The sequence below is a fragment of the Thunnus albacares genome, chromosome 12 (assembly GCF_914725855.1).
Source record: "Thunnus albacares chromosome 12, fThuAlb1.1, whole genome shotgun sequence".
Lineage (NCBI taxonomy): Eukaryota > Metazoa > Chordata > Actinopteri > Scombriformes > Scombridae > Thunnus > Thunnus albacares.
Window position 1 is genome coordinate 27702341 of NC_058117.1, and position 26224 is coordinate 27728564.

The following is a 26224-nucleotide window of genomic DNA, read 5'->3' on the forward strand; positions in this document are numbered from 1 at the left end:
GAGCCGAGGCAGAGCGCCGACTATCCGAGAGGACCGAGTCCTCAACGCCGCAGCGGGACGCAGTCTGACAGGATGTCAGTACAGCTGATGCCACAGCAGCATCAAAGCTGTTGTGGAGGTCTGGGAGTCGACTCAGACGGGCCTGTTACATAACTGACACACTGGGAGGATCCTGCAGAAACACTTCAGCCAAGACACACATGAACCCTGAACGAGCACGAGTCAACGAGGACACAACCATAATGTATAGATAAGTATGATGTATAGATTACAGTCAGGTGGACCAGGAAGGCTTTAGTCTACGTAAATAATACATATTTGCCTATTAGTTTGGTCTATAAAATGACAGAAATTGGTGAAAAATGTCCAAAAGTCCAAGATGACGTCAGTCCACAACCCAAAACTATTCAGTTTACTGTCACAGGACACTAAAAAAACATAAAAATATTCAGTTTACTGTCACAGGACACTAAAAAAACACAAATATATTCAGTTTACTGTCACAGGACACTAAAAAAACATAAAAATATTCAGTTTACTGTCACAGGACACTAAAAAAACACAAATATATTCAGTTTACTGTCACAGGACACTAAAAAAACATAAAAATATTCAGTTTACTGTCACAGGACACTAAAAAACACAAAAATATTCAGATTTGAGGAGCTGGAATCAGTGAATTTTTCTTGGAAAATGACTCAAAACATTGTCTAAATTGTCTAAATAGCTGCTGTTTTCTGTCAATCAACAAATCAATTAATCAACTAATCATAGCAGCTTTAGTCACTGCGAGGGTTTTCAATCCATAAACATTTCACTAAAGTCATTTACACTAGAAAAACCAATATGTCCACTGCATATCTCTGATATATTATTGTAATAAATACATTTTTTATTATCTCTGGAAAACAAACAAACATGATATGTACATTTACGTACTTAAATTGAATCAAAAGTGCTCTAAATTCATGTTTTCACAGTTTACCAGCTCAGTTTGAAGAGCACACTCATGGTATTTTGAAATATGTTGATTTATCATCATTAAAAGACACAAACCCACAATACAAAAAGCTGAAGAGCCACTTCTAAATAATGAAAACAGATCAACAAGACACACAGCAGCCACATGTTGTCTGTGTTTCCTCCACAAGGTCACTCTGTCTCACACAAACTTAGCACACGTGTCCCCGTTTGACACATGAAGCCGTCCAGGGAATACATACGACACCACGTGCGCTCGCTGTTGTGCTTCCTAAACATAAACAAACAGGCTCACGCTGATACATGCTGTGTTTTTCTAAGAGTTAAGATTCCATTTTACTATTTTTATAACACTGACAATGAGGTGTTGTTCTGGATTCTGCGAGTGGTGACAGATTTCACTGGATCAATGACCTGTTTATCTGTAAGCAGCTCTTAAGTCTGGGACTGTAGAACAGGTTTAGGGAGGTAGCTGGTTGGGAAGGTGTGGCGTCTCTGTGGGATGTTGGTCGGGAAACAGGAGTGAGGTCATCCTTTCAAGATATTTGTTAAGGATGAAGGTGCAGTTGTACCATCCAGTCGCTACTTGTAGTAGTGGGTGTAACGTTTTATAATAAAACATGTTCACCAAACAAGGAAAAATCACAAGTTATAGTTATATTTTGTCCCATATGTTCCAATAATTCCCTGGAAAGCAGCTGATATGTAACTGTGTATTTAGTGAAACGTTCCTGGGAATAAAGATGTAATTTGATATTTGTAAATGAATCATTTAATGAGTCTTTTAGTGAGCGTACAGCAGGTCAGCTGAACATTAAAAAAGGTTTGTTATAAGTTTGTACAAACATACAATTCATGACTGAATGACTGATGGATGAATATTAGCATAGAAACAGTATTTAAGTTTAAATGGAGCGCTTCTTCGGAGCGGAAATTCCCTTCGTAACTCGACAACTGCTTATAAACACGACTTAAACACAACAGAACTTTGTGTTTGTGTTTTCTTTAATTAGTGCCAAATTACACAGTTCGTTCTGGGAAATGATTAGAGAAATAACACAGACGGAAAATAAAGTGTTCCCAAATTGAGTCCTTCCATCTCATCCAATCAAAGCTGCTAAAATGTAAACTACAAACGTTTATCTGGTGTCTCAGGTTTATTTTTTTTTTACAGCTGTTGTTTAAATACCATTTCTCCATCACCACGACGATACACGACTTACAAGAAATCAAGAAATACTCGTGACACATCACCGTCTCTGTCATGGTGTCGTATCATAGCAACCGCATAAAGCAAACAGATGATGACACATATAACATAATCATCTAGAGAACAGGGATTAGAATTTAGCTAAACATGTAAATACAATAGAAAATTGTTGGTGGTGTATTTTTTTAACAGTGTTTCTGTCCATTTATAAGTTTATTAAAAGGTAGAAGTCAAAGTCGAAGCTACGCCGAAGCAACAGGCAGCATCTGTTGCAACTTCATGGACATCAAAACAAAAACAACAAAAGGAATTCAAGTATTGAGCAATAAAAAGTAGGAAAGAATGACTCATCTGTCTAATAAAACAGGCAGCGACAGCATCACAATTTTCTCCCTTTTTAGGGTAAACAGCGGCCAGTTTTTCAGAGCGAAGGACTAACAGAGAGAAAAACTGAATGCAGGGATCAGAAAGGGAAATATTTAAGATAAAAGCAAGATAAAACTATATATATATATATATGGAAGTATATGGAGTTAACAGTAAGGAAAACAGAAGTGCAGTTAAAACTCAGTAAATGAGAGTCATTGAACGAGTAAACAGGAAACAACACTTAGGTGGTACGGTAATAATGGACCAGCCCACATGACTCAGCATTGGAGACTAAATTGCCAATAAAAGTCAATATAAGCAGAAGAAGAAGAAACAAGCCTGATGCAGAGAGATACAAGAGAAGAAGAGATTCAGGCTGAAAAATGAACAAAAACAGCTGGTAAGAGTTTTGGAGATTGAAACCACACTGCAAAAAAAAAAAAAAAAAAAAAAAAAAGAAAATAAATGATGGAGACGAGTAAAACGTGGGAACAAATTAAGACATGTTATTAGTTCCTATGATGTAAAATTCCCTATAAAAGAAGTCTACAATGTGACAAAGCAAGGAAACTGATTCATTTCCTCATTTCTCTCTTTTGAGAGTAACAATGGCTCCTGCATTTAAAAAGAGCAGAGGAAGGACAAAAGCTTTCGCCGTCAAGACATTCATTCCTTCAACCCGCTGATGATGTCACCGCCAACTCTGAAAGCTCCGATAAAAAGAGCCTCTCGGTGACGGATCGCTGCAGAGATTAGTCGGTTAATCGATTAGTCGACCCACGGGGAATTAATCAGCAGCTGTTTTGATACTTTGGTTAATTGTTTCAGTCATTTTTCCAAGCAAAAAAAAGAAAACATTCTGGTTCCAGCTTCTCAAATGTGATGATTTATTGTCTTTTGTCTCTTAGTAACATTTCAGGCTCTTAATCAAGCAAACAATCAAATTGAAGACATCGCTGTGGCCTCTGAGAAATTGCAAATGCTGTTTTTTCCACTATTTTATATCATTTCATAGACACAATAATTAAAATCGATTACATAAATGGTGTTCTTAGAACAGAGGGAGGGGGTGTTGTGACCACAAAAACAACAGGATACACTGATATAACCTGTTTAAGATGTAATCTTTCCTTTAAAATTATTAATGACGCTTTGGTGAAAGGTCAATAAGGAAGATCTCTCCCCTGGCGTTCTGTCTTTATACCACCGTGGGTGAGTTTTTTATTTCCTCTTGTTCTATTTCTCTCCGTCACTTCCGCTTTCCCACACTTCCAACGTCGCCACCTGACCAACGATCTTCCATGAAGAGGTTCTGGCATCAAAAGAGGTCCAACAAGAACCTGAACTCACAATCAGTTTAGGTCTGCAGCTGATTAATCCGTTGGTTATTTTCTGGATTAATCGTTTAGACTATGAAATGGTAAAAAAAATAATGAATTAACTGCATTCAACGTTTCTCAGAGGCGGCGGTGATGTCTTCAAATATCTTGTTTCGTTCGACCAACAGTCTAAAATGTTAAGATGTTCAATTAACTGTCATGTATATAAAGGAATAAAGGAAAAATGGCAAATCTTCATGTTTAAGAAGCTGCAAACATCAAATATTTGGCATTTTTGCTTGCTTCGATTATCAAAATAGGTACTGATTATCTTTAAACATTACGATAGCTTTCCAAAGGATTTAAATCCTGCCTCATAATATCTAATAAACCTACAGAAGTTATGGATTATTACTTCCTGGATGGCGTTTTATCTGCCTGTAGCAACACAACCGCACCAGCACTGACGTTTGCGATATTAAATATATAATTTCATGCAGTGTTTTCAGTCTGAATCCGCTATGAACCTCAAAAACAGCAAGTGTAACAGATCTGAAGCTCGGACTTGGCTCAGCCTGAGAGCTTTCTGTAAGATTGTTTAGGAACAGGAACCAGTCGGAGATCAGTGTCAAGCTTGGAGCATCTCTTTGAGTGAATCGTGTGTGTGTGTGTGCGCGTCTCTGTGTCAAGGCGAGTCAAGTGGGTGAGACTCACAGGCCAACTATGTAACAGCTGTTTGGAAATCCTAACCTCCCTTTCCAGCCACACCCCCCCCCCCACCGATACAAAGCATGTGTGTGAGTGAAAGGCACGGCGAGAAGGAATAATTACTGTACTGTGCTGTTGGAATTTATAAACTTTAAAGGACCAGTGCGTAGGATTTAGTGGCATCTCACAGTGAGGTTGCAGAACGTATCCCCCCCCCACGTATGGTGGCCACGAAACTTGCAAAAAATGCAAACGGTGTTTGGTTTGTCTGTTCTGGGCTACTGTAGAAAACATGGTGGTGCAACATGATGGGCTCTGTAGAAGAAGACCCGCTCCCCATGTAGATATAAAGGGCTCATTTTAAAGTAATGAAAACACAACAATTCTTATTTTCAGGTGATTATACACTAATTAAAACATACTTTTTCTGCCAAGTCCGTTCCGCTAGAAGCCACTAAATTCTACGCACTGCACCTTTAAAGAGCAATTGACAAAATAAATAAATAAATAAATAAAACTGCATTTCCTGTCATCGTCTTAAACGTACGCTCTGTCACTAAACCTGTTTCTGACGGAGAGGAGAGACCCCCCCCCCTTCCTCTCCGAAAGGTGACAACCGAAACAAGCGAGCAAATCAGCTCAATCAGCTTCCCTTCAAACGGCGGGAGGCGTTGAAAGGTGCAGAAACAGGAGACCCGTATGACGAGACAGTTGCGCCACGCTGACGTCTATATTTAGGCTCAGCGAGAGAGAGAGAGAGCGAGAGAGAGAGAGAGAGAGAGAGAGAGAGAGAGGCTGACTGTCGAGGATATCAGGATAGATTGCATTCAGGAGAGAGATAAGTACAGGAAATCTGAGCGCTCTGTCGTGCTGATGGTGTTATCCGAGACTAGATGTTGACGTTCCATAGATTTTAATATAAAATTCATTTTGTGAACATTTTTCATCAATGAGGGTCAAAGCTGAATGTATATTATTGTCTTTTATATGGTATTATGGCTGCAACTAGCAATTATTTTCATTATCAATCAATCTATTGCTTATTTTTTGACCAATCGAGTATTGTTTTGTCTATAAAATGTCAGAAAATAGTGGAAAACATCCATTATAGTTCCCCACAACCCAAGAAGACATCTTAACATGTCTCATTTTGTCTGACTGACAGTCCAAACCTCAAAGATATTCAGTTTACCATCATGTACGACAAAGAAAAGCATTAAATCATCACTTCAATCATCAATTAAGAACCTGAAACCAGCTAATTTGGGGGCATTTTTACTTTCACCAGTTCAAACTATACAAGCTAATGCTTCTTACTGTTCTCAGTCTATGAAAGGCTTCTCAGTATTAATGTTTTAAGATTAATTTGAAGAAGCAGGATCCTTGTCCAAGAAGTATTGGCAGGCAAAACAAATATCATTAATCTACTTTAGAGTCGTTGCTGCTGGCTGGAGGTGAAATTTAAAAAAAAATCTGTAATAAATCACGTTGTTGAAAACACTTTTTACTCCATTCATTATTTTTGTTGTGTTTTCACTGTAGTGAACAAAATCATTTGAATATATTTGAATGGAAACTAAATATCTGGCAGCATCGTCTCTCTTTTCTCAGCTTCAGAGTGCATGAACAAGAAGAAAAACACTGGATTTTAAAAAAAAAAAAACGCTACCATTAAAAGCTCTGCTGAGTCACTTTAAAAAGTGTATTCTAACTTAAACACATTATAACTGTGATCTCTCTCTGCTAGGAGGAGATACAGGCCTGATATCAACGATTATTTTCATTATCGATTCATTGTTTCATCCACAAAATGACCAAAAAAAATTGTGAAAAATGTCTGTAATAATTTCTTAGAGCTCAAATATCTTGTTTTGTCTAATCAACAGTTTAAAAATGCAAAGAAATTCACTTTACTCTCACATAAATATGACAGAAAAGCTTCAAATCCTCAGATATGAGAAGCAACCAGCAGATTTTTTGGCATTTTGGCTTTAATTAAAATGATTATTCGATAATCAAAATAGTTGCTGATTAATTTTCTGCTCAACAGATGTGAATGTAAACACACTCAAATAAAGACAAATATCAATACTAAATCTAATGGTCATCGACCTTTTTTTTTTTTTTTTTCCCAAACCCGACGCGCCGGCTAACAAAGCGATAAGAAACGTTTTGAGAGTCGAGGTAGAAGCGGAGCGGAGCAGCACAAGGCCTTTCTGTTCCTCCACATTGTTTCCATTCTCGGCCGTGGAGCAGAGCCCCGCCCTTTGGCACATCAAAAAGAAACAGGGAAGCCCCACCCATGCCATGTCATTTGAGTACACAGAGACGAAGAAGAGGAGGAGGAGGAGGAGGAGGAGGAGGAGAAGGAGAGGGAGGAGGAGGAGGGCAACAGTTACACTTTGGTTGTAGTTAGCTTCCATGTCAGTCTTTTGAAAAGCTGATGACAGAGAGACTCGGTTGCTTTAACCTTTAGTTGTGTGAAGGGAAAGGTTTAGCTGCACTTTTTCCTGCACCACCCAGCTACAGTCACACATATACACACCTAGAAATAATAATTTAGTCTATAAAAATGTCAGAAAATAGTGGAAAAAATGCCTATGCTGTAATATCCCAGCCAAGGTGGACGTCTTTTAACCAACAAAGACCAAAAACCCCCAAAGAATAATCAGTTTACTGTAATTAATGACAAAGAAAAGCAAAAAAAACTTCACATTTGAGAAGCTGAAATGTGAAAATACAAAACTACTACTCTAATCCTGTGGCCTTTATCATGCAGCATGTGTCAAACTTCTAGATTATTAAGGTTATCAGTCTAACCTCATTCCTCCTCGTTAAAACTGCTGCTGGAGACATTTCATCATATCCAATAAAAGCAGCCAGCAATGACCTAAGATGACCTTTGTCGCCTTTGGCCTAAATTCCACGTATAAGTTTGTTTCAAAATGACCAAACCGCCGTCTGAAAGAGGTAGCAGAACCCTTGCATGTATTTGCATGACCAGTCAGAAATTTGGACATACTTTCTCTTTCAAGTGAATGTGAAGGTGTGAAACTTTTTACTGGTACTGTATACTGTTTGGAAATTATATAACTTACATTTTTGGTAGCACAGTTTTGTGCCTTTTTTATAGTGTGTGATAAATAAAATGTAACTCTGATATTACTAGAATTCAAGCCAAACAGATACCGGATCGATGAGGCGTATTTCATCTCATTTGAACTTTATATAAACAAATTCTGTTGTGAAAAATCAATTATATTTTAAGTCATGCATTTCTAATCAATTTATGACTTTTAAAAAGGTTACACATTCCTGTGTTGTCTGCTTATCTCCGCTCTGTTCATCACAAACTTTTTTGATTTTCCAGCTTATATGGATCAAAGGATTAGAGAGCAACGGTGTAATCGCAGACGGACACACTGGAGTTACAGACGGCATGAGAACGGAGATTGAAGAGAGCAAGAGTGTGCGGCTCCTTTAAAATGCACACTGACAAAGAAAAGCATGTAATATGATATAACGTTTAAAAAAAAGACCAGGAATTTCTGAAATTTGGTACCAGAAAGTAATCAAATAATATATAAATGGGTCAAAAATGTATTCAAAACAACAGGGGGGGGTCAAAAAAATGTGTTCACATCTCCTGCGATTCTGAATCGATTCACAAATGTCAAAAATCGATTTTCTAAATGTTTATTAATAACAGTGATGTTGACAGAACGGATAAGGCGGAACTCGACTATGAGGGCAGTGTAGCATGAAGACATTTTACAACGAGACTATGAAGCGTACTGTGAACTTTCTTCACCGTCACTCAGAACGTTAGCGGAGCGGAGCAGCGATCAGCGGTAACAACAACGAGAGCAGCTGACCGATGTCCGAGACATGACGTTAATAACACAGCGGAGCACCCCGCTTCCCCCTCGTTTTGTTATTCTCATGCAGGCAGGAGGCTGTAAGATACTTTCATATTAATTCATTAATTAATTAATGCAGTTAAAATAAAAAAGGCTGTGAACCATTTATCTTATCCGCCAGTTGTGTTTCATATTGTATTTCAGTGGATTAAGGACACCAGTGAAGGGTTTTGGCACACAGTATACTGGAGCAAGAGACTGAAAATAGTGCCCTCTAATTGATTCTGAAGCAAACTGGCACCAAAAATATTGTGATAGTAACAGATCGGGAGATAAGCGTATCGACCCAGGGCTACAGAACAAAAAGGATGGGAATTAGGATTTGCTGCTTTTGTTTGTTTGAGCTCTGGGGAATTGTGACGGGCATTTGTGTGAAATTAGAAAATAAAGACATTAATAGACAAAATAATCAATGATGAAATTAATTATTAGTTGCTGCCCTAATATATTTATAATGTAGCTCACAATGCAAGTATTTTAGTGTTTTCTACAAGTCAAACTGCACATAAAACTATTATGTTCAAAGTATTTGTTGTAGTGTTGTGTTATCTACCATATATGCCGTGAAATAAACATAAAACTATTTACTAGACACAAACACACTACATTCACTGAGTAAACAGAGCATTTTAAATTGGTGTCACAAGTGTCTGAAACGCGTCTTTGATTCTAAATGCATATTACTTTATATTAGATGAGATGAAAGTTGGTCATCTGTGACTTTCACGGCCTGTTAATGAGACAGTTCCTCTACTGTATAGCTTTAAATACTCCTGACCTGAATATCAGCAAAACACGAACATTATCCCTTTCCTGTAGACGCATCTTTTTGTGTCTGACAGCACTGAGTTATGCAGCTTGTCCATTTGTCTTCAGAAACATAAAACTGAACCATTACCTCAGGCATTCTTGGCTTGCTAACTCTGAGCTGCTGCCCACGCTGCCCATCAAGCCTCGTTCCAGGCACATTTGCTAAGAGGGCGAGCCAGGAAGAGATTAAAGGTTCACAACCAAAATCTATTTTTCAGTGATTATTTCAGTGATAATTACAGATGCTTCATCGCTTGACAGTGTATTGCATTGTGTTTTGATTTTATAAATTAGATTTATTTGTGTTCTTCTGTCTGTCGTGTCTTGTATTTGCCCATTGAAGTGCAATTCATCAATTGCTCCAGGAATTGCACCCAAAAATGAGACCTATGTTTTATCAGGACAATGAAATTCACTGAAACCACTAGATAAAAATCTACTTGTTGCTTGTTGATTCTGCAGCGCCAAAGTGTGAAATTTTTCACCCTGAAAAAGCAACACCTTTCACCCCTGGCTCCAGCTCCATGGCAGCAAAAAACAAGTGTAATGCTGTAACAATAGTCAATTCATCTATTCAATCTAGAAGTCAAAAATTTAATCGCCAACAAATTTTGCTAACTGAAATCTCATTTAAAGGTCCAGTGTGAAGGATTTAGCGGCATCTAGCAGTGACGTTGCAGATTGCAACCACATGAATACCCCTAACCCTCCCCTTCCAGGCATGTAGGAGAACCTACGGTGGCCGCAAAACCTGCAAAAAACATGAAAGGCCCTCTCTAGAGCCAGTGTTTGGTTTGTCCCTTCTCGTCTACCGTAGAAATATGGCAGACTCCATGGAAGAGGACCTGCTCCCTATGTCGATATAAAGGACTCATTCTAAGTTAACAAAAACACATTTTCAGGTAAATATACTGTAATTACAACATACTTATGAATATTATATTCCATTTCTGCCAAGTCTGATCTGCTAGATGCCAATAAATTCTACACACTGCACCTTTAAATCATTTATCATGCCAAAAATACCAAACATTTTGAGGACTGCAACTTGTTAAATATGACGATTTAGGACTTTTCTCTGATTTATGTTATTGTAAACTGAATATCTCATATCATGACATTTGATATATTAGTGTATATGAAGTATTTTTGGCCTGGCAGGGGTTCTCATTGGCATGGCAGCCCGCCAGACCTGTACTATTATAGGGGAAACACTGCATCCTTCCAAATCCTTCTGAATTTCACAGGTTTTCCGATCATTCCTTCCATCAGTTCTTGATTAGGGCCATATGAATTATTTCATAATCATTTTTCTAAAGAGTAATAGCACAGCAATCAAATTCAATAACTGACACTTGATGTATGTCAGAATATATAATTGCTTCTTAATAATAGGTTTCTAAATTTTCAGAATGTTTGATGTAATTATGAATAATTTCCACACCTAAAAAAAAAAACCCCTGACAATTCATCACTTTTATTTACACAGAAAACTGATGCCTCTGTGATGAAGAGGCTTCATTACTGCAATCATATTTTCTGTTTACGACGATGATGATGATGATGATGATGATGATGCCAGGAAACTGTGAGAGGATGAGTGAATGGCAGGACTCCAACCGGACACAAACCCATCCCCTTTCTCATCACAGGGCATCACATCATCGCATCCATTATCTCAAAGACCTTGAGGAAAAACAGTGCTCAGCAACATCCCTGGTACCCCGAAGTAAAAAAAGCTTTTCTGTAAGCAGGGACACTCTGGTTGAAAGCAGCTGTCATGTTTGCTGTGTTGTGAGTCAGAAACCTTCTCTCTTTTGTCTTAAATGCTGCTTGTTTGACGCAGCCTTTGTCACAGATGTTGTAACTCACAACAACGTGGCTAATGACATTTTGGATGTGTAAACCAAACACTGTTGATTGACAGCTCTTTGTTTGCCTGATTAAAGGGAAATTCGGGAACCAGTGAAAGGATGCCAAATGATTTGCATATCCTACTGATAATGAGCAACAATCTGCAATGAACTTTGACCCCTAAAAAGACTCTCAGTCTGTCCTTGTTTTCATAGAAGATACTTTATCTGCTTCACCTCTGTCACACTAACCACAAAACTCAATGATAAGAAGATCACTGAAAAGACCCTGAGTCATCGTGGTGCAGTTTCTAACTAAATCAAAACTCTGTTGAAGTGTTCACACATTATTAGGAGCCCTGTTGTATTAAAAGTGAATCCTGAGACAAGGAATGATACCCTGGGGGGGAACCTTTTTCTTTTCAGTTACAGATAAATCCCAAATTTTTTAGTCTTTTTAGACAAGAATCAGATCTCTACATGATGGTTAAAGCTCAGCTAATCTTCCCAAACAAGAGTCCCATGATCAGCCTGATGTCCACTCATAACCACCATGTTATAATCAACCTAATGTGGTATTCAGCAAATATTCAGTAAACCTCAGTGTGGAAATTCATTTTTGATCTCCTTGACAGAAAGAAAAAAAAAACCCTAATGTTCCACTTGCTTTCTAGCATGTCTCACAGTCTTCTTCAGTTGATGAAATTTGTTCAGTCGATGAGAACGTGAAGACAAGGGACGCATTTAAGGATGAGTCTACACAAACAGCCAGTCAAAGCGACAGATTTAAGGCTGTATTCCTAATGTCGTGACACATAAATAGATTCTGATCTATTTGTGGATTTCATAATGCTTGGAAATTAGAAATGGGAGAGTGGAAGTGAAGTTTCCCTGCTCTGAAAAGGTTTCAAGGAGAAGTGGATCTGCGCCACAACAGGCCGAAGGGAACCAGTCTGCCGACAGCGAATGATACCGGTTCGCTCATATACTGCTCATCCTGTGTTCACACGCCCCAATGTTCAATGTCCATTCCTAGCATGCTGGCAACTAGAAAGGTTGCCTAAAGAGCTTGTCATTATGTCAGGAGTGCAGTGTGAGCAGACAGAGAGAAGAATGACAGCTATGTGGAAGGTGTGTGTGTGTGGCCAGCCTGCTTCCTCCTCCTCCTCCTCCTCCTCCTCCTTCTCCACACCGGTGTCTCATTGAAGAACAGGAAATCCTGACTGCACACTGACAAGCAACCGCGCCGAGAGGAGATGACTACCGAACGTGAAAATTAGAGCAGGGTTTGATAACTCTCCTCTGCTTTAGCAAAGCCATCCTCGGGAGCCCCGTAGGCCCCGTAGGCTCAGAGGCCATGTGTAAATTATTTATGGATGACTCCATTTCAAGAGCCCAACGCAGATTAGATCATGGAACCGATGACGAGCTTTTGCGCCTTCAGCAAACGGTGCAGAATGTGTGACATTTCCAACGGCTATTTATGAGACCCTCATTAACAGGCAACAAAGTTTGATTCGTCCTGTGGACTAAAATGAAAGTGTCGCAGTATCAAGTGTCAAGAGACGTTGCTCTGTTTATCCCTGGCTGCTGTGATTGTCACCATACTGGCCTTCCTCATCCAAAAACCAGCGGAAAAATCTGATGTAGATTATTAATTAAAAACAAATTTAGTGATACAAGGTAAATCTTCTTGGGCCTCACATTGCTGGATATTCTTAATATTGAACTACCAAAAACGTCATTTTCTCTGTTTTGTTGCCAGCTACATTGCCCCAAAATGACTTGTTTCATAAACTCACATGAGAAAATGAAAGTTAGTAATACATTTTCATATGCTGCATTTCTCAAAACACAGTGACATGTCTCTTGGCATGTCTTAAGTCTCCTCTCAACACCTCACATGCAGGAGGATGTGTGCTGGGATGTTCAGTCTGCAGTGTTTTAAGAAGAGAAACTGAACAAAATCAGTGGGAAGACAAACTAAGGTTGGATTTTGGCCATGGCAGGGAAGTTATCTCTGTCAGTCAGTTTGGCAGGCAACCAGTCAATGTTGACGTCCTTTACTTGTTGCTGGCTGGGAACACACCCAAGGGAATGTTGAGGCTTGAAACAGAGTCAAAATACATAGCAACAAGACAGTGATAATAACAGAATAGTACTCCAGAACTCACCCATGGTGGCAGCTCAGTAGTAGGAACACTTTGCCTCGCTGATTTATCCTCATGGTCCAGGAATGCTAAGGCACGGTTTATCCTGTAGTCTTTATTGCCGTGGTTCTTCCTCCAATAGAACAACATGGCGAGTCCGATCAGAACCCAGCTGAAGCTGAACTCAAAGTATCCCAAGATGTAGATGGGGAAGATGATGGCAAAAGTCTTGGCAAATTTAATCCACATTTGGGTGACATCTGTCAGAGATGACTGCGGCTCATCGTCCAGCTCGTCCGGGGACAGAGGCGGGCTCACGTTAGAGCTCACCATGCTGTTGGGCGCTCCGGCTGGCCCGTTCTCCTTAATAGCTGGTCCCGCCGAACCTTCCGTCCTGGTCCCGGCACTGCTACTCATTTCCTCTCTGGAAAGACAGACATTTACATTTCTTGTCACTGTAAATAGAGGCCTCATTCAGCAAGACTTTTATCCGCATAGGTCAAAGGTCAAAAAATAATACCACACATGTGCTGTAGTTATACCCTCGGGAGTAAAACAACATTAAGCATGACAAAATCACAACAAGATAACTACTGAGTCCCACAAATGTACCATAAGATTTAGTGTAACCTATTACTAGTTATTTGCATTAGTGCTTACACTGAATACAAGTGTACTGACAGCACACTGCTCTGAGAAATGTGTTTGTTTTTCTTCCTGTGCACCAAAGAGCCGAATATCAACCACCAGGGTTGTTATGCCCCAAACTGTAACCGCAAATATTCTGAAAAATAACAAAAGTTGAATAACATTGTCATAAAATTTGGTAGGAAGCAACCCACATATCACTGCAAACCTTATTAAAATATTATTGTATAGCCCATGTAAAATATTAAAGGTGCAATATACAACATTCAGCCCCACTAAATGTCAGCAAACAACTATTTGCTATGTAAAGATATAGTGGATATAGTGGTAGTCCGTTTTCAAAATGGTGGCCGGGTCACAAATTTTCTCACATTACAGCTAAACAATACACTAAAATATGTTTCTGAAAACATGTGAGGTGAGAAACAGGCAATACAGTAACAGAATCTTGAACCATATTTGATCAGCACTGTTTAGTTTGACGGTTTGTTTGGGTTTTACGCGTTTGTTTTGGTCTGAGATGCTGATGCTCTAGCGTGACATCTAGTGGGACTGAATGCCACCTTTAACATAACCTGACGCGCCAGACGGTCTGGTTCGGAAAAGGGCGGCCACTTTCAAAAAATACTTGGCAGGTGACTGGATGACCATCTGTCCATCACCGTCTTACCTTGTGTGGCAGCTGGATTCACAAGATCACGAGATAATGTGAGAATCCCCATAGGACGCTGATTGGTCCGAACCACCGGTGGTTCGGACACAAGCTCATAACTTGACGAGATGGATTCTTGCGTGATCTTGTGATGGTGTGATCTTGCAAATCCAGCTGACTCACAAGCTAACCTTTAATAATTAATCAAAAATTGATTCCACACGTAATAGTGTTTATAAGGCTACTAACATTACGACAAAGAAGTCCACAAAAGTTGGTAACATGCAAATTAAGTTACTGATTATATGAACTAAATTCTCAAACAGAGACAATATTAGACAAGTTTTTTTTTTTTTTTAACAATTGTATCTGTTGACACAAAAAATTCTAGTTACAAAAAATATGTTCACACCCTACATTGCATATCAATACAGTCTGCAGTCTGAGCTGTCATTCCAGTGGCTGCCCTCCTGCGTGGAGAGGATTTCGTACAAAACTCCTTTATAAAAATGTCATTTTTTTTTGTTACATCAATTCCTGGGAAACGTGGCATCGTTACGTATCAAACTTAATATATACTGCGAAATATTTAGGACTTATCTTCAATTCGGCATTCATCCAATACCCCTACAAACTGTTTTTTCATTAGTGTTTTAACTTTGAAAAGTGCCTCCACCGCTGTCGCCGCAATCTTCTGTCACCAAAACCAGCAGCCGCAGATAGCGACTACAAGTGTGAAGAGACTATGAAAAATTGACGTTTTACTGTAACAAGTGTCGTTTACTTTGGTCGTATGTATGCCGAATAGAAGAACACCGACTATTGAATCCAAAATAAATGTCAGTCAATGCTTACAGTAGGTACAAATCTATCTTTAAGCAAAGAAACGCTTAAATTTCTTATTTTTTGAACGGACTCAGCCGTGACGTCCTCTCCACAAACTGACACGTATCCAGCACTGCGTAACCCAAACACCAGCGAGAAAAAAAAAAAATTAACTTCTTCCTCTACGCTTCTCGCGACATACTCACCGGTATTAGTCTGCGACATTCGCTCTTCCCTGGAAAATAAACTAAAATTCACTCGACAAGCCTAGTCCTCTGCATGGCGACCAGTTAAACTCAGATTACCCTCTTTCCCCTTCAGTACATCCTGCTGTGAAGACGACCAGTCCGTCTCTCAGCCAGACTGCAGGAAACTGTCATCGCGGGAAAGAGGTCAGCCTCCGACAGAGAGGACGGCCAATTATTTTCCCTAGGACGGCGAAGTCATGTCCCGCCCTACTCTGCCTCTGATTGGATAGTACTCATTGCCTTCGTTGGTTAGGTTTAGGCATGATGAATGAGATTGGTTAAGGTTAGGGTAAGAATATCAGGGTAAGCCAATAAGAGGCAGAGTAGGGCGGGTCATGACTTTGCCATCCTAGGAAAAAAATAAAACACGAACATAACGGTAGACCTGGGCGCCATCTTGCGGCGGTAAAACAGTCAGGGAAAGTTTTTATCCTTAAATTTCTATTCCACTATACTGTCAATGTCTCACAAATCTAATTTTAAACTATCTTTTAAACCTCCATACTAATATAGTCCAGGTGTGACAAGTCCAAGTAACGGTTACAGCGTATTTTTAGTTAAATCATGTCTGGATGGAGGCAATTAGCAGTTAACAGATTAAAGGACAATTCACAACACAGTCTGTCTTAAAACAATAGTTTTGGTATGGGGTATACACATTACATAAACATTTTTTGACAATCATTAAAATCAACTCTCCAATATATTTACAGGCTTTTCCCATTAATGTAAAGGGTTTACTTTATATAAACATTATTTGACAGTAATTGCAAGCAACTCCCCAATAGGCTATATCTACAGACATTTCACATTAATGTATGGGGTTCTGAATGTACAAAAACCAGAAGGTGTATGTAAAAGTATGGGTAATGTGTGAGATTTCAAGATGTTTAATAACCAGAATGTATCATAAAATTACCTTTTACTACTTGCTTTACAAAGTAATTCACTAATTTTACAGTGTTATCCTTAAAGTTTCAGAATCAATAAACCAATAAATGGCCATATTCAATTATAATGTGGGTCTGAAGCTGATCAACGCAATGAGAGCTCAAACAGAATACTTTACTAGAATGTATTTATTTTTTCCTCATTCAAATTACTTCAACAGACATCAATGGAAGCAAAAACAGTGTTGTACATTGTGTGAGTACAATGTCCCATCCCATCCCATGCTCTGAGATGGTTCAAAATGTATGCGAACATGAACAAATCTCTCCCAAATCCAAAAATTTTTTTGCTAAAATTCAAATTTGTGATGTCATCTGATAACGTTTGGAGCTTTTCCAAAAACAATAAATTGAAATGTTATAGGTGACACTGAGAACACCCAGGGGGATGTTCTGAGTATATGGTAGGGTTGTTCCGATGGGCGATGCCATCGTCCAACACCAATGGCTGAGAGTCATCAACCACTGAGCCTCTACCATCATAACATCATGATTTAAAAGCCCCCCCTCTCCTCTGCTCCGCTCAGAAGACACACACTCACACATGCACAGATCGATCAGCCCTGATCTGTACATGTGAATCAAATCAAAAATCAAATCAACTACAATTTGGAATGACAACATTCAGAAGAAGAAGAAGACAACAAGAAAAAGAAGACGACGACGACAAGAAGAAGACAACGATGACAACAAGAAGATGACGACGACAAGAAGAAGACGAAGAACAAGAAGAAGACGATGACAAAAAGACAAAGCAGAAGACGACGATGAAAACAAGAAGATGACTACAAGAAGACGATGACAACAAGAAGAAGAACAAGATGACGACGACAAGAAGACAAAGAAGAAGACAACGATGACAACAAGAAGACGACGATGAGGAGAAGACGACAAGAAGACGAAGATGACGACGTCAAGAAGAAGACGACTATTTCTTCTTCTTCTATTTTTTCTGCTTCTGTTTCTTCTTCTTCTGTTTCTCCTTCTGTTTCTTCTTCTTCTTCTGTTTTTTCTATTTCTTCTTCTATTTCTTCTTCTGTTTCTTCTTTTTTTCTTCTTTTGTTTCTTCTATTTCTTCTTCTTCCATTTCTTCTTCTCTTTCTTCTATTTCTTCTTCTTCTGCTTTTTCTTCTGCTTCTTTTTCTTCTTCTGTTTCCACTTCTATCTTCTAGAAGAAGAAGACGACGACAAGAAGAAAAAATAGAAGAAGAAATAGAAGAAAAAGAAGAAATAGAAGAAGAAATAGAAGATGAAATAGAAGAAGAGGAAGAAGAAATAGAAGAAGAAATAGAGGAAGAAATAGAAGAGGAGGAAGAAGAAATAGAAGAAGAGGAAGAAGAAATAGAAGAAGAAAAAGAAATAGAAGAACATGAAATAGGAGAAGAAATAGAAGTAGAAGACGAAGAAGACGACGAGAAGAAGAACAACAAGAAGACGAAGAAGAAGACAACGACGAGAAGAACAACAAGAAGACGAAGAAGACGACGATGACAACAAGAAGATGACAACAAGAAGACAACGACGACAAGAAGAAGAAGAAAAAGAAGAAGACGACGAGAAGAAGACGACGAGAAGAAAAAGACAACAACGACGATGAGAAGACGAAGATGACGACAACAAGCAGAAGAAGACGACTATTTCTTCCTCTTCTATTTCTTCCTCTTCTATTTCTTCCTCTTCTATTTCTTCTGCTTCTGTTTCTTCTTCTGTTTCTTCTTCTGTTTCTTCTCCTTCTGTTTCTTCTATTTCTTCTCTTTTTTTCTTCTTTTGTTTCTTCTTTTGTTTCTTCTTTTTTTCTTCTTCTGTTTCTTCTTTTGTTTCTTCTTTTGTTTCTTCTTCTGTTTCTTCTTCTATGTCTTCTCCTGTTTCCACTTCTATCTTCTAGAAGAAGAAGACGACAATGATCGGAAGAAGACGATGACGACAAGAAGAAGATAATAAGAAAAAGACAACAACAACAAGAAGACGAAGAAGAGGAAGATGACGACGACAAGCAGAAGAAGAAGACGACGATGATAAGGAGAAGATGACGTTGTTTCTTCTGCTTCTTTTTCTTCTTCTGTTTCCACTTCTATCTTCTAGAAGAAGAAGACGACAATGATCGGAAGAAGAAGATGACGACGACAAGAAGAAGATAAGAAGACAACAACAACAAGACGAAGAAGAGGAAGACAATGACGACACAAAGACGTAGAAGACGACGACGACAAGAAGACGAAGAAGAAGACGACGACAACAAGAAGAAGACGACGACGACAAAGAGAAGATGACGACAAGCAGAAGAAGACGACGACGACAAGGAGATGACGACTATTTCTTCTTCTATTTCTTCTGCTGTTTCTTCTGCTTCTTTTTCTTCTTCTGTTTCCACTTCTATCTTCTAGAAGAAGAAGACGACAATGTGCGGAAGAAGAAGAAGAAGACGACGACAAGAAGAAGATAAGAAGAAGACGACAACAAGAAGACGAAGAAGAGGAAGACGAGGACGAGAAGAAGAAAAAGACAACAACAATGACGAGAAGACGAAGATGACGTCAGGAAGAAGACCACTATTTCTTCCTCTTCTATTTCTTCTGCTTCTTCTATTTCATCTTCTATTTCTTCTCCTGTTTCTTCTTCTGTTTCTTCTCCTTCTTTCTTCTTTTTCTTCTTTTTTTCTTCCTTTATTTCTTCTTTTTTCCTTCTGTTTATTCTTTTTTCTTTTGTTTCTTTTGTTTCTTCTGCTTCTTTGTCTTCTTCTGTTTCTTCTTCTATTCCTTCTCCTGTTTCCACTTCTATCTTCTAGAAGAAGACAAGAATGACCGGAAGAAGACGAAGACGACGACGACAAGAAGACAAAGATGACGACGACAACAAGAAGAGGACGAGGAGGAGGAGGAGAAGAAGACGACGAGGACGACAAAGAGAAGATGATGACGACAAGCAGAAGATGAAGAAGACCACTATTTCTTCTTCTATTTCTTCTTCTGTTTCTTCTTTTTTTTCTTCTTTTTCTCTTCTTTTTTTCTTCTTCTGTTTCTTTTTCCACTTCTATCTTCTAGAAGAAGACAAGATGACCGGAAGAAGAAGAAGACGACGACAAGAGGGAGATAATAAGAAGACGACAACAAGAAGACGAAGAAGAGGAAGACGACGACGAGAAGGAGAAGATGACATCAAGAAGAAGACGACTATTTCTTCCTCTTCTATTTCTTCTTCTTCTGTTTCTTCTTCTGTTTCTTCTTCTTTCTTCTTCTGTTTCTTCTATTTCATCTTCAATTTATTCTTCTGTTTCTTCTTCTTTTGTTTCTTCTTCTATTTCGACGACGACAGAGAAGATGACGACGACAAGCAGAAGAAGATGAAGAAGACGACTATTTCTTCTTCTATTTCTTCTTTTGTTTCTTCTTTTTTTTCTTCTTTTGTTTCTTCTTTTGTTTCTTCTTTTTTTTCTTCTTCTGTTTCTTCTTTTGTTTCTTCTTCTGCCTCTTTTTCTTCTTCTGAGGAAGAAGAAAAGAAGAAGAAAGAAAGAAGAAGAAGAGGACAATGATCGGAAGAAGAAGAAGACGACGACAAGAAGAAGATAAGACAACAACAACAAGAAGACGAAGAAGAGGAAGACGACAACGACACAGACGTAGAAGATGACGACAACAAAGAGAAGATGACGACGACAAGCAGAAGAAGAAGACGACGACGATTAGGAGAAGATGACGTTGTTTCTTCTGCTTCTTTTTCTTCTTCTGTTTCCACTTCTATCTTCTAGAAGAAGACAAGAGTGACCGGAAGAAGAAGAAGATGAAGACGACGACAAGAAGACGAAGAGGAGGAAGACGACGACGACACAAAGACGTAGAAGACGATGACGACAAGAAGACAAAGAAGAAGACGACGATGACAACAAGAAGAAGACGACGACAAGCAGAAGAAGATGAAGAAGACGACTATTTATTCTTCTATTTCTTCTTCTGTTTCTTTTTCTTCTTCTGTGTCTTCTCCTGTTTCCACTTCTATCCTCTAGAAGAAGACGAGATGACCGGAAGAAGAAGACGACGACAAGAGGGAGATAATAAGAAGACAACGACAACAAGAAGACGAAGAAGAGGAAGACGACGACGAGAAGGAGAAGATGACATCAAGAAGAAGACGACTATTTCTTCCTCTTCTATTTCTTCTGCTTCTGTTTTTCTTCTGTTTCTTCTTCTGTTTCTTCTATTTCATCTTCAATTTATTCTTCTGTTTCTCCTTCTTTTGTTTCTTCTCCTTCTGTTTCTTCTATTTCTCCTTCTTCTGCTTCTTTCTTCTTCCGTTTCTTCTTCTATTTCCTCCTCCTCTCATATTTTTGCCGTAACCTGCAATTAGTTGTCTTTAATTGAGTACTTCAGGACCTTGCACTGCTTGGTGGGACAGTTTCTGTCTCAATGAACTTACTAAGCACCATCCTGCTGGCAAGATTATTGATTATTGCAACTGTTCTGGTGACTGTTGCATCTCCCTAACCTTCTGTTTGTTTGTTCCACAAGCACATGAGCGTCCCAGCTCTCTTCTCTCCCTATTTTCTCCTCCTGTCCTCTCTTGTCTCTCAGGCATCTCTTGCTGGACCAGCACCCCTCCTGGAACCGCTCTGCTTCCCTGGCTGTTGGTGCCATTTCATGAGGTTTTGGATCTGATTCTCTATCCTGCAGGAGCTCAGCCTCACCTCATGTCTCTCTCTTTAAACAATGTGTTTTTCCTTCTGTCTCTCTCTGCTGTGTTAATAATGTCTTTTCTTGTCTCCTCTCCTCTGTGTGTGTGTGTGTGAACGGTGAGATGTGAGTCTCTCCTGTGGACATGTGTGGTCTCTCCTCCTGCCAGGTCTCCATGGTGATGGAGGTTGTGTGGCTCAGGTCCTATTCTGTTCTGGTGGCACCCAGAAGATGCTTGGCATCCTCTTCATCACATTCTTCATATATATATTATAAATCCATTATAATTTTGTTATTGTGGTCAATGCTCTGTTGCTCTTCATTAGGTTTCCTTCCTCTTAAAGGGTTTTTTTCTTATTCGAATTAAGGATCTGAGGACAGAGGATGTTGTACTGCTATACAGACTGTAAAGCACCTTTAGGCTAATTTGTGATTTGTGATATTGGGCTATATCAATAAAACTGACTTGACTTGATAATCAGGTTTGAAACTGCTACTACTATGATATGAAACCTTTTTTTCAGGAAGGCTTTTTCATCTTAACTCTTGTTATTTTTGTTATGTTATATGTTTTTAACACCGTAGCACTTTGAGATTCACTGCATGAAAAGTACAGTACAAATTAAATGCATTATTATTATTATTATCTCTTATTCAGTTACTTGTTTAATTATATGTATATCTGTACATTTGATCTCCCTACTGCATGGTCTACAAGCTTCTTCACACTCTAATTATACACTAAAATGATATTTATTGTATTGTATTGTCCTGGGAGTATTCAAATTTAAATATACTTACTCTTAAAATACTGGAATGAGTCTGTAAGACAGGCTACTAGTCATTTAGTAGAACATAAAGTATATTTTTCTCCTTTTTTGATATATTTTTCTTTCCTAAAACACAACTTTATTAATGCAGATGCAGTATGATGCAAAAAACTGCATTAAACTATCTGGTCTAGTGAAAATGATCATTGACATTATACAGCATACAGCGAATAGTCGTCTTCTTCCACCACTCGGCCAGTTCCTTTGACCTTTGACCTCTCTGACCACAATCTACTTGTTGCCTGTAAAGGTCAGAGCTTAATCTACTGTTGACCTAAATGTTATTTATACCAGATAAGAGACTCAGCCAGTGTTTTAAGTAAATAATATGCCGTGTGAGATCCACAGTGAACACGAATAAAAGAGGAACAGAGTATTTAGAAGTGATAAATTAAAGCTGTGTGCAGATCATCACGGTTCAGTGTGCAGCTGATACGCAGCAGCACGCTGTTTCTCCACTAGATGTCATGATAGTGTTTGTAAAGTGAAGCATCACAACAGATACATCCAGACTGAAGACAGTGGTTTAAGATTTTGAGGAAAAAAAGGGGGGGACAGTCCATTTCAGTTGATAAAGTCACTCACTTTTATAAAAAAAAATAGTTTTCTATTGAAAGCACTTCAGAAAATGCAACTTTCTGCACAATGAATCAGCAATAAACAGTCCTATACTTAGAGTAGCATCCAGAATAATCCTTTTTTCACATAAAAGTGAACTAAAATTATAGAGTTATTGATGTACCAGTAAACACTTGCAGTATTAATAGTGTAGTTTAAACTTACAGCTATGTGTCCTTCTTCGCTTTACTCATTACAGTTTGTATTGATGGGGTTCATGACTCTCCATGCATCCGAGCTTTTATTCATGTTATTCATTCTGTTGAACGATGCAGAGCTTTTGAATAAAGATGAAATCTGCTGTTTTTGTGTCACATCTGGTTGCTTCTACTATCACCCTGTCTCTTTATGTCTAACGCTGCTGGGAAACCGTCCCGTTTCCTTATTAGTTACTTGACATTCATGTGACAGAGAAGACAGTGAAGTCAAGTGATTAATTACGAGAAAAACAATCAGCGTCTGCACAGGTGTGAAAAAGACGGGAAAGACAAAAGAAAAAGGTTAATTAAAAAAAACAGAGATAAACTTTAATGAACTGACAGAAGACGGTGGGTTTAAGTTGTGTAGTTAGATGTTCTTTTTGCACTAAATTTAGGTGTGAAAATTAAATATTTTCCCTCTTTTTTATCCTTTAATTTATTTTTATATCAAAGACCAGTCTATATGCGTTAGACAAAACTCCACTGTTACATTCTGAAGTATTATTGTAGTTACTTTAGTTGGATTTTTAAGTTTTATATAGTTGACGTGGATGACAAATTGAACTTTCAGGCACATTTTAATTGTTGCTATATTGGAAATGTATATAAGAGCTAGAAAATGTACTAGAGCTTAACTGAACTGTGAATTCTGTAAATTATTAAGTTGACCTCACTGTGACTTTTAGTAATATGTGTTGAGCGAAAATAGTTTCTTCACTGTTATTCCCTCTAGACATGATAATAATCAAGCCTAATGCCTGTGATGGTGCATCTAATATGGAATAGTTAGCTTAATAAATATTAAATCGCAATAAATAAAAAAAAATGTTTGTCTGTAGGCATTTCTTGCAGCCCAGCTGACATTACTATCATGTAATATCTTCGCCCACATTTCTTTACCCGCCCACTGCTTGTTATTCATGAAAACCCTGTGGGTTAATTAGATTAGCTTGGTGTCGTTGCTGATCTCACTGTCCGACTCCCTCCGGTACTTTGATGTTTGATTTGTACGATTCCTTCCCAAACTAAAAGTAAACACAGTTAATTATGGCAAGAATAACGACAAAAGGGTCAAAAGAGTATCTTGTAGGAAGAACGCAGCCCGTAACGCTCCCGTGCTTATTATGCTCACTTCATTTTCTCTCCTCCGTGAAACTGTGCGGAGTAATGACAGAGCGAGAGATGATGAGACGGAGGAACAATGTGCTTCCTAATACGAGTGCTGGAGAAGAGCAATTTGCAAAGCCACAGCACTGAGGCAATAAAGATCTCTTGGTTTTCCAGACTGTTCAGGTAATGAAATACAGTACAGAGCTGAGGTTGAAAAGCCAGGGTTTTATTTTAATCTCAAAGCCACATGACACCTGAAACAGATATATTTTAAAGGACTGTGAAAATACTCTTTTTTTTGTTTAATTAGACACTGCAAACTTTCATTTCTAATAGGCAGCAGTTCACCTAACTTTAACCCAAACCGTCATCTTTCCCTAAACCTAACCAGACTTCAACCACAGCGTTATCACATCATAAAACATCATTATTTTTTAACAGTGACGGTTTTGCAAAGCATAGACAAACACTCCTATGTGTTGTTCTGGAGTCACATGATCAACATACAGCATTCACCCATTTAATTCGAAGGATTTGTTGAATAATTCGACACAACTCGATGCAGTCAGTGTGTGTGTGTGTGTGTGTGTTGCCCTGAAAACATGGCGTTTCAGTGCCAGCCGTGAAAAATATCGGTTCAGGCCACAAGACAAAAGAAATGATGCACTTTACCATAATGCAGTTGAACTGAATCAGGCCACAGTCAGACCAACATTAGCTCTGCCTTAAAAAATTCAGCCCCCTCAGTCATTTGAATGAAGCTGCTGTGTTGACGCAGTGAGGGTGCCAACGCAGAGGGCTCCAGCACAAAAAAAAAAGCTAAAGGTTGTCCGTTAAAAAGAATCTCACTCCACTTTTACCACAATGCAATTCAGCAACAACCTTGCGAGATAAGCTGTTGCTACAAATGATAAAATGGTTGTCTTCATTTTAAAACCTTGTCTCGTAGTATTATAAACAGCTGTGCAGTGTTTTGGTTTTTTTTTTGGCATCTGATAGGACTTCAGCCTCATGGATCTATTACTCAAACTTGACTCCCTTGATCATATTTAATAGTGTCACAGGTATCTGAAACAATGCATCGCTTATTATTCAGTCCGTGTCTTGGCGGTGAGGTGTGTGTGTGTGTGTGTGTGTGTGTGTGTGTGTTGGCAGGGATTGTGCCAACTGTTCTTTTGACCTTTTTGCGAGTCACTTTAATTTAAAAACTGAAAAATGAGGAAAACATTATCTTTGCCCTCTGCTTTCATGCCAGAGTGGGCTACAATGATTCATTTACATGTTAAAATGTTTCAAAATTGCCTACTGGGGATCAGTTTCGGGAATGTCACTTTTTTTTTTTTTTATCCCACTTCAGTTTGCAGGCCTAAAAAAATATTTTGTCCAAATGATTTTTTTCCCACAAAAAGTTCAATGAGCTACTGAAAAAGGCTGAAAAGCACATTTAGCCCTTCTGTACTAAAAATTCTATAAATATGCAAATGTATTGGGTTAAACCACTGAATGCAAGCTTTCTCAAGGCTAGTCCATTCTCAGTGTATGCGATTAAGTTGGAGGTTTCACGTTTCCACTTCACTCGGGTGTAATTTGCATCGGACTGCGATTGGCTTCGACGTATATGCTCATCTCAATTCAGATCTGAGTGAAGCACAGAGAAAGTTTCAGCAGAGTAATGTGAAAACAGCTTTTTCATGACTCTTCACATTGTGTATATAAATTGTTATGGTCAAAATCTAACATCCAAGGGAAGTAACTGTAAGAAAAACTATTTTAATATTCTTTAAAACATTTCTAAAATTCAGGTCTTTAAAATTGACATGCAAGTGACGTGCAGGTCTCCAGCATGGACCTGACAAACCAGAAGGAGAGGCCAGTTACTCTGGTTAACTTTGAGAGCCAGACCCTGGACTAGATCCGGATTGGCTACCTTCCCTGACTTAAGAGTTACTGACACCTATCCAATCAGAGCACTTATCCACAGAACAGATTTACCTCAATTACATTAGGTGAGCTACTAATGTCAGCCAATCACGGTCCAGTATTGTGAGGACTGAACTAAATGTGTAAAACACTGTGAAGGACATTATATGCAGGCAAGGTAAAGAAGGTAATCATGAGTTTATATAGGGCACGATAGGTTCGCATTATATACATACTGA

The 26224-nt window shown here is 38.6% G+C and overlaps 1 protein-coding gene across 3 annotated transcripts in view; it reads right to left on the bottom strand.

Annotated features, from left to right (window-relative positions):
• The window catches only part of esyt2a (extended synaptotagmin-like protein 2a), a 63199-nt gene extending 47338 nt beyond the window's left edge, over nt 1-15861 (bottom strand). For 2 of the 3 annotated variants that reach the window (XM_044367736.1, XM_044367735.1), the window contains exons 1-2: nt 15652-15861; nt 13345-13744 (exon numbers count right to left, since the gene is read on the bottom strand). In XM_044367736.1, coding sequence (XP_044223671.1) covers nt 13345-13737 — 393 coding nt within the window. In that variant the 5' untranslated portion in view covers nt 13738-13744; nt 15652-15861. The remainder of the gene's footprint in view (nt 1-13344; nt 13745-15651) is intronic. The other variant, XM_044367737.1, reaches the window with a different exon arrangement.
• Nucleotides 15862-26224: the final 10363 nt, after the last annotated feature.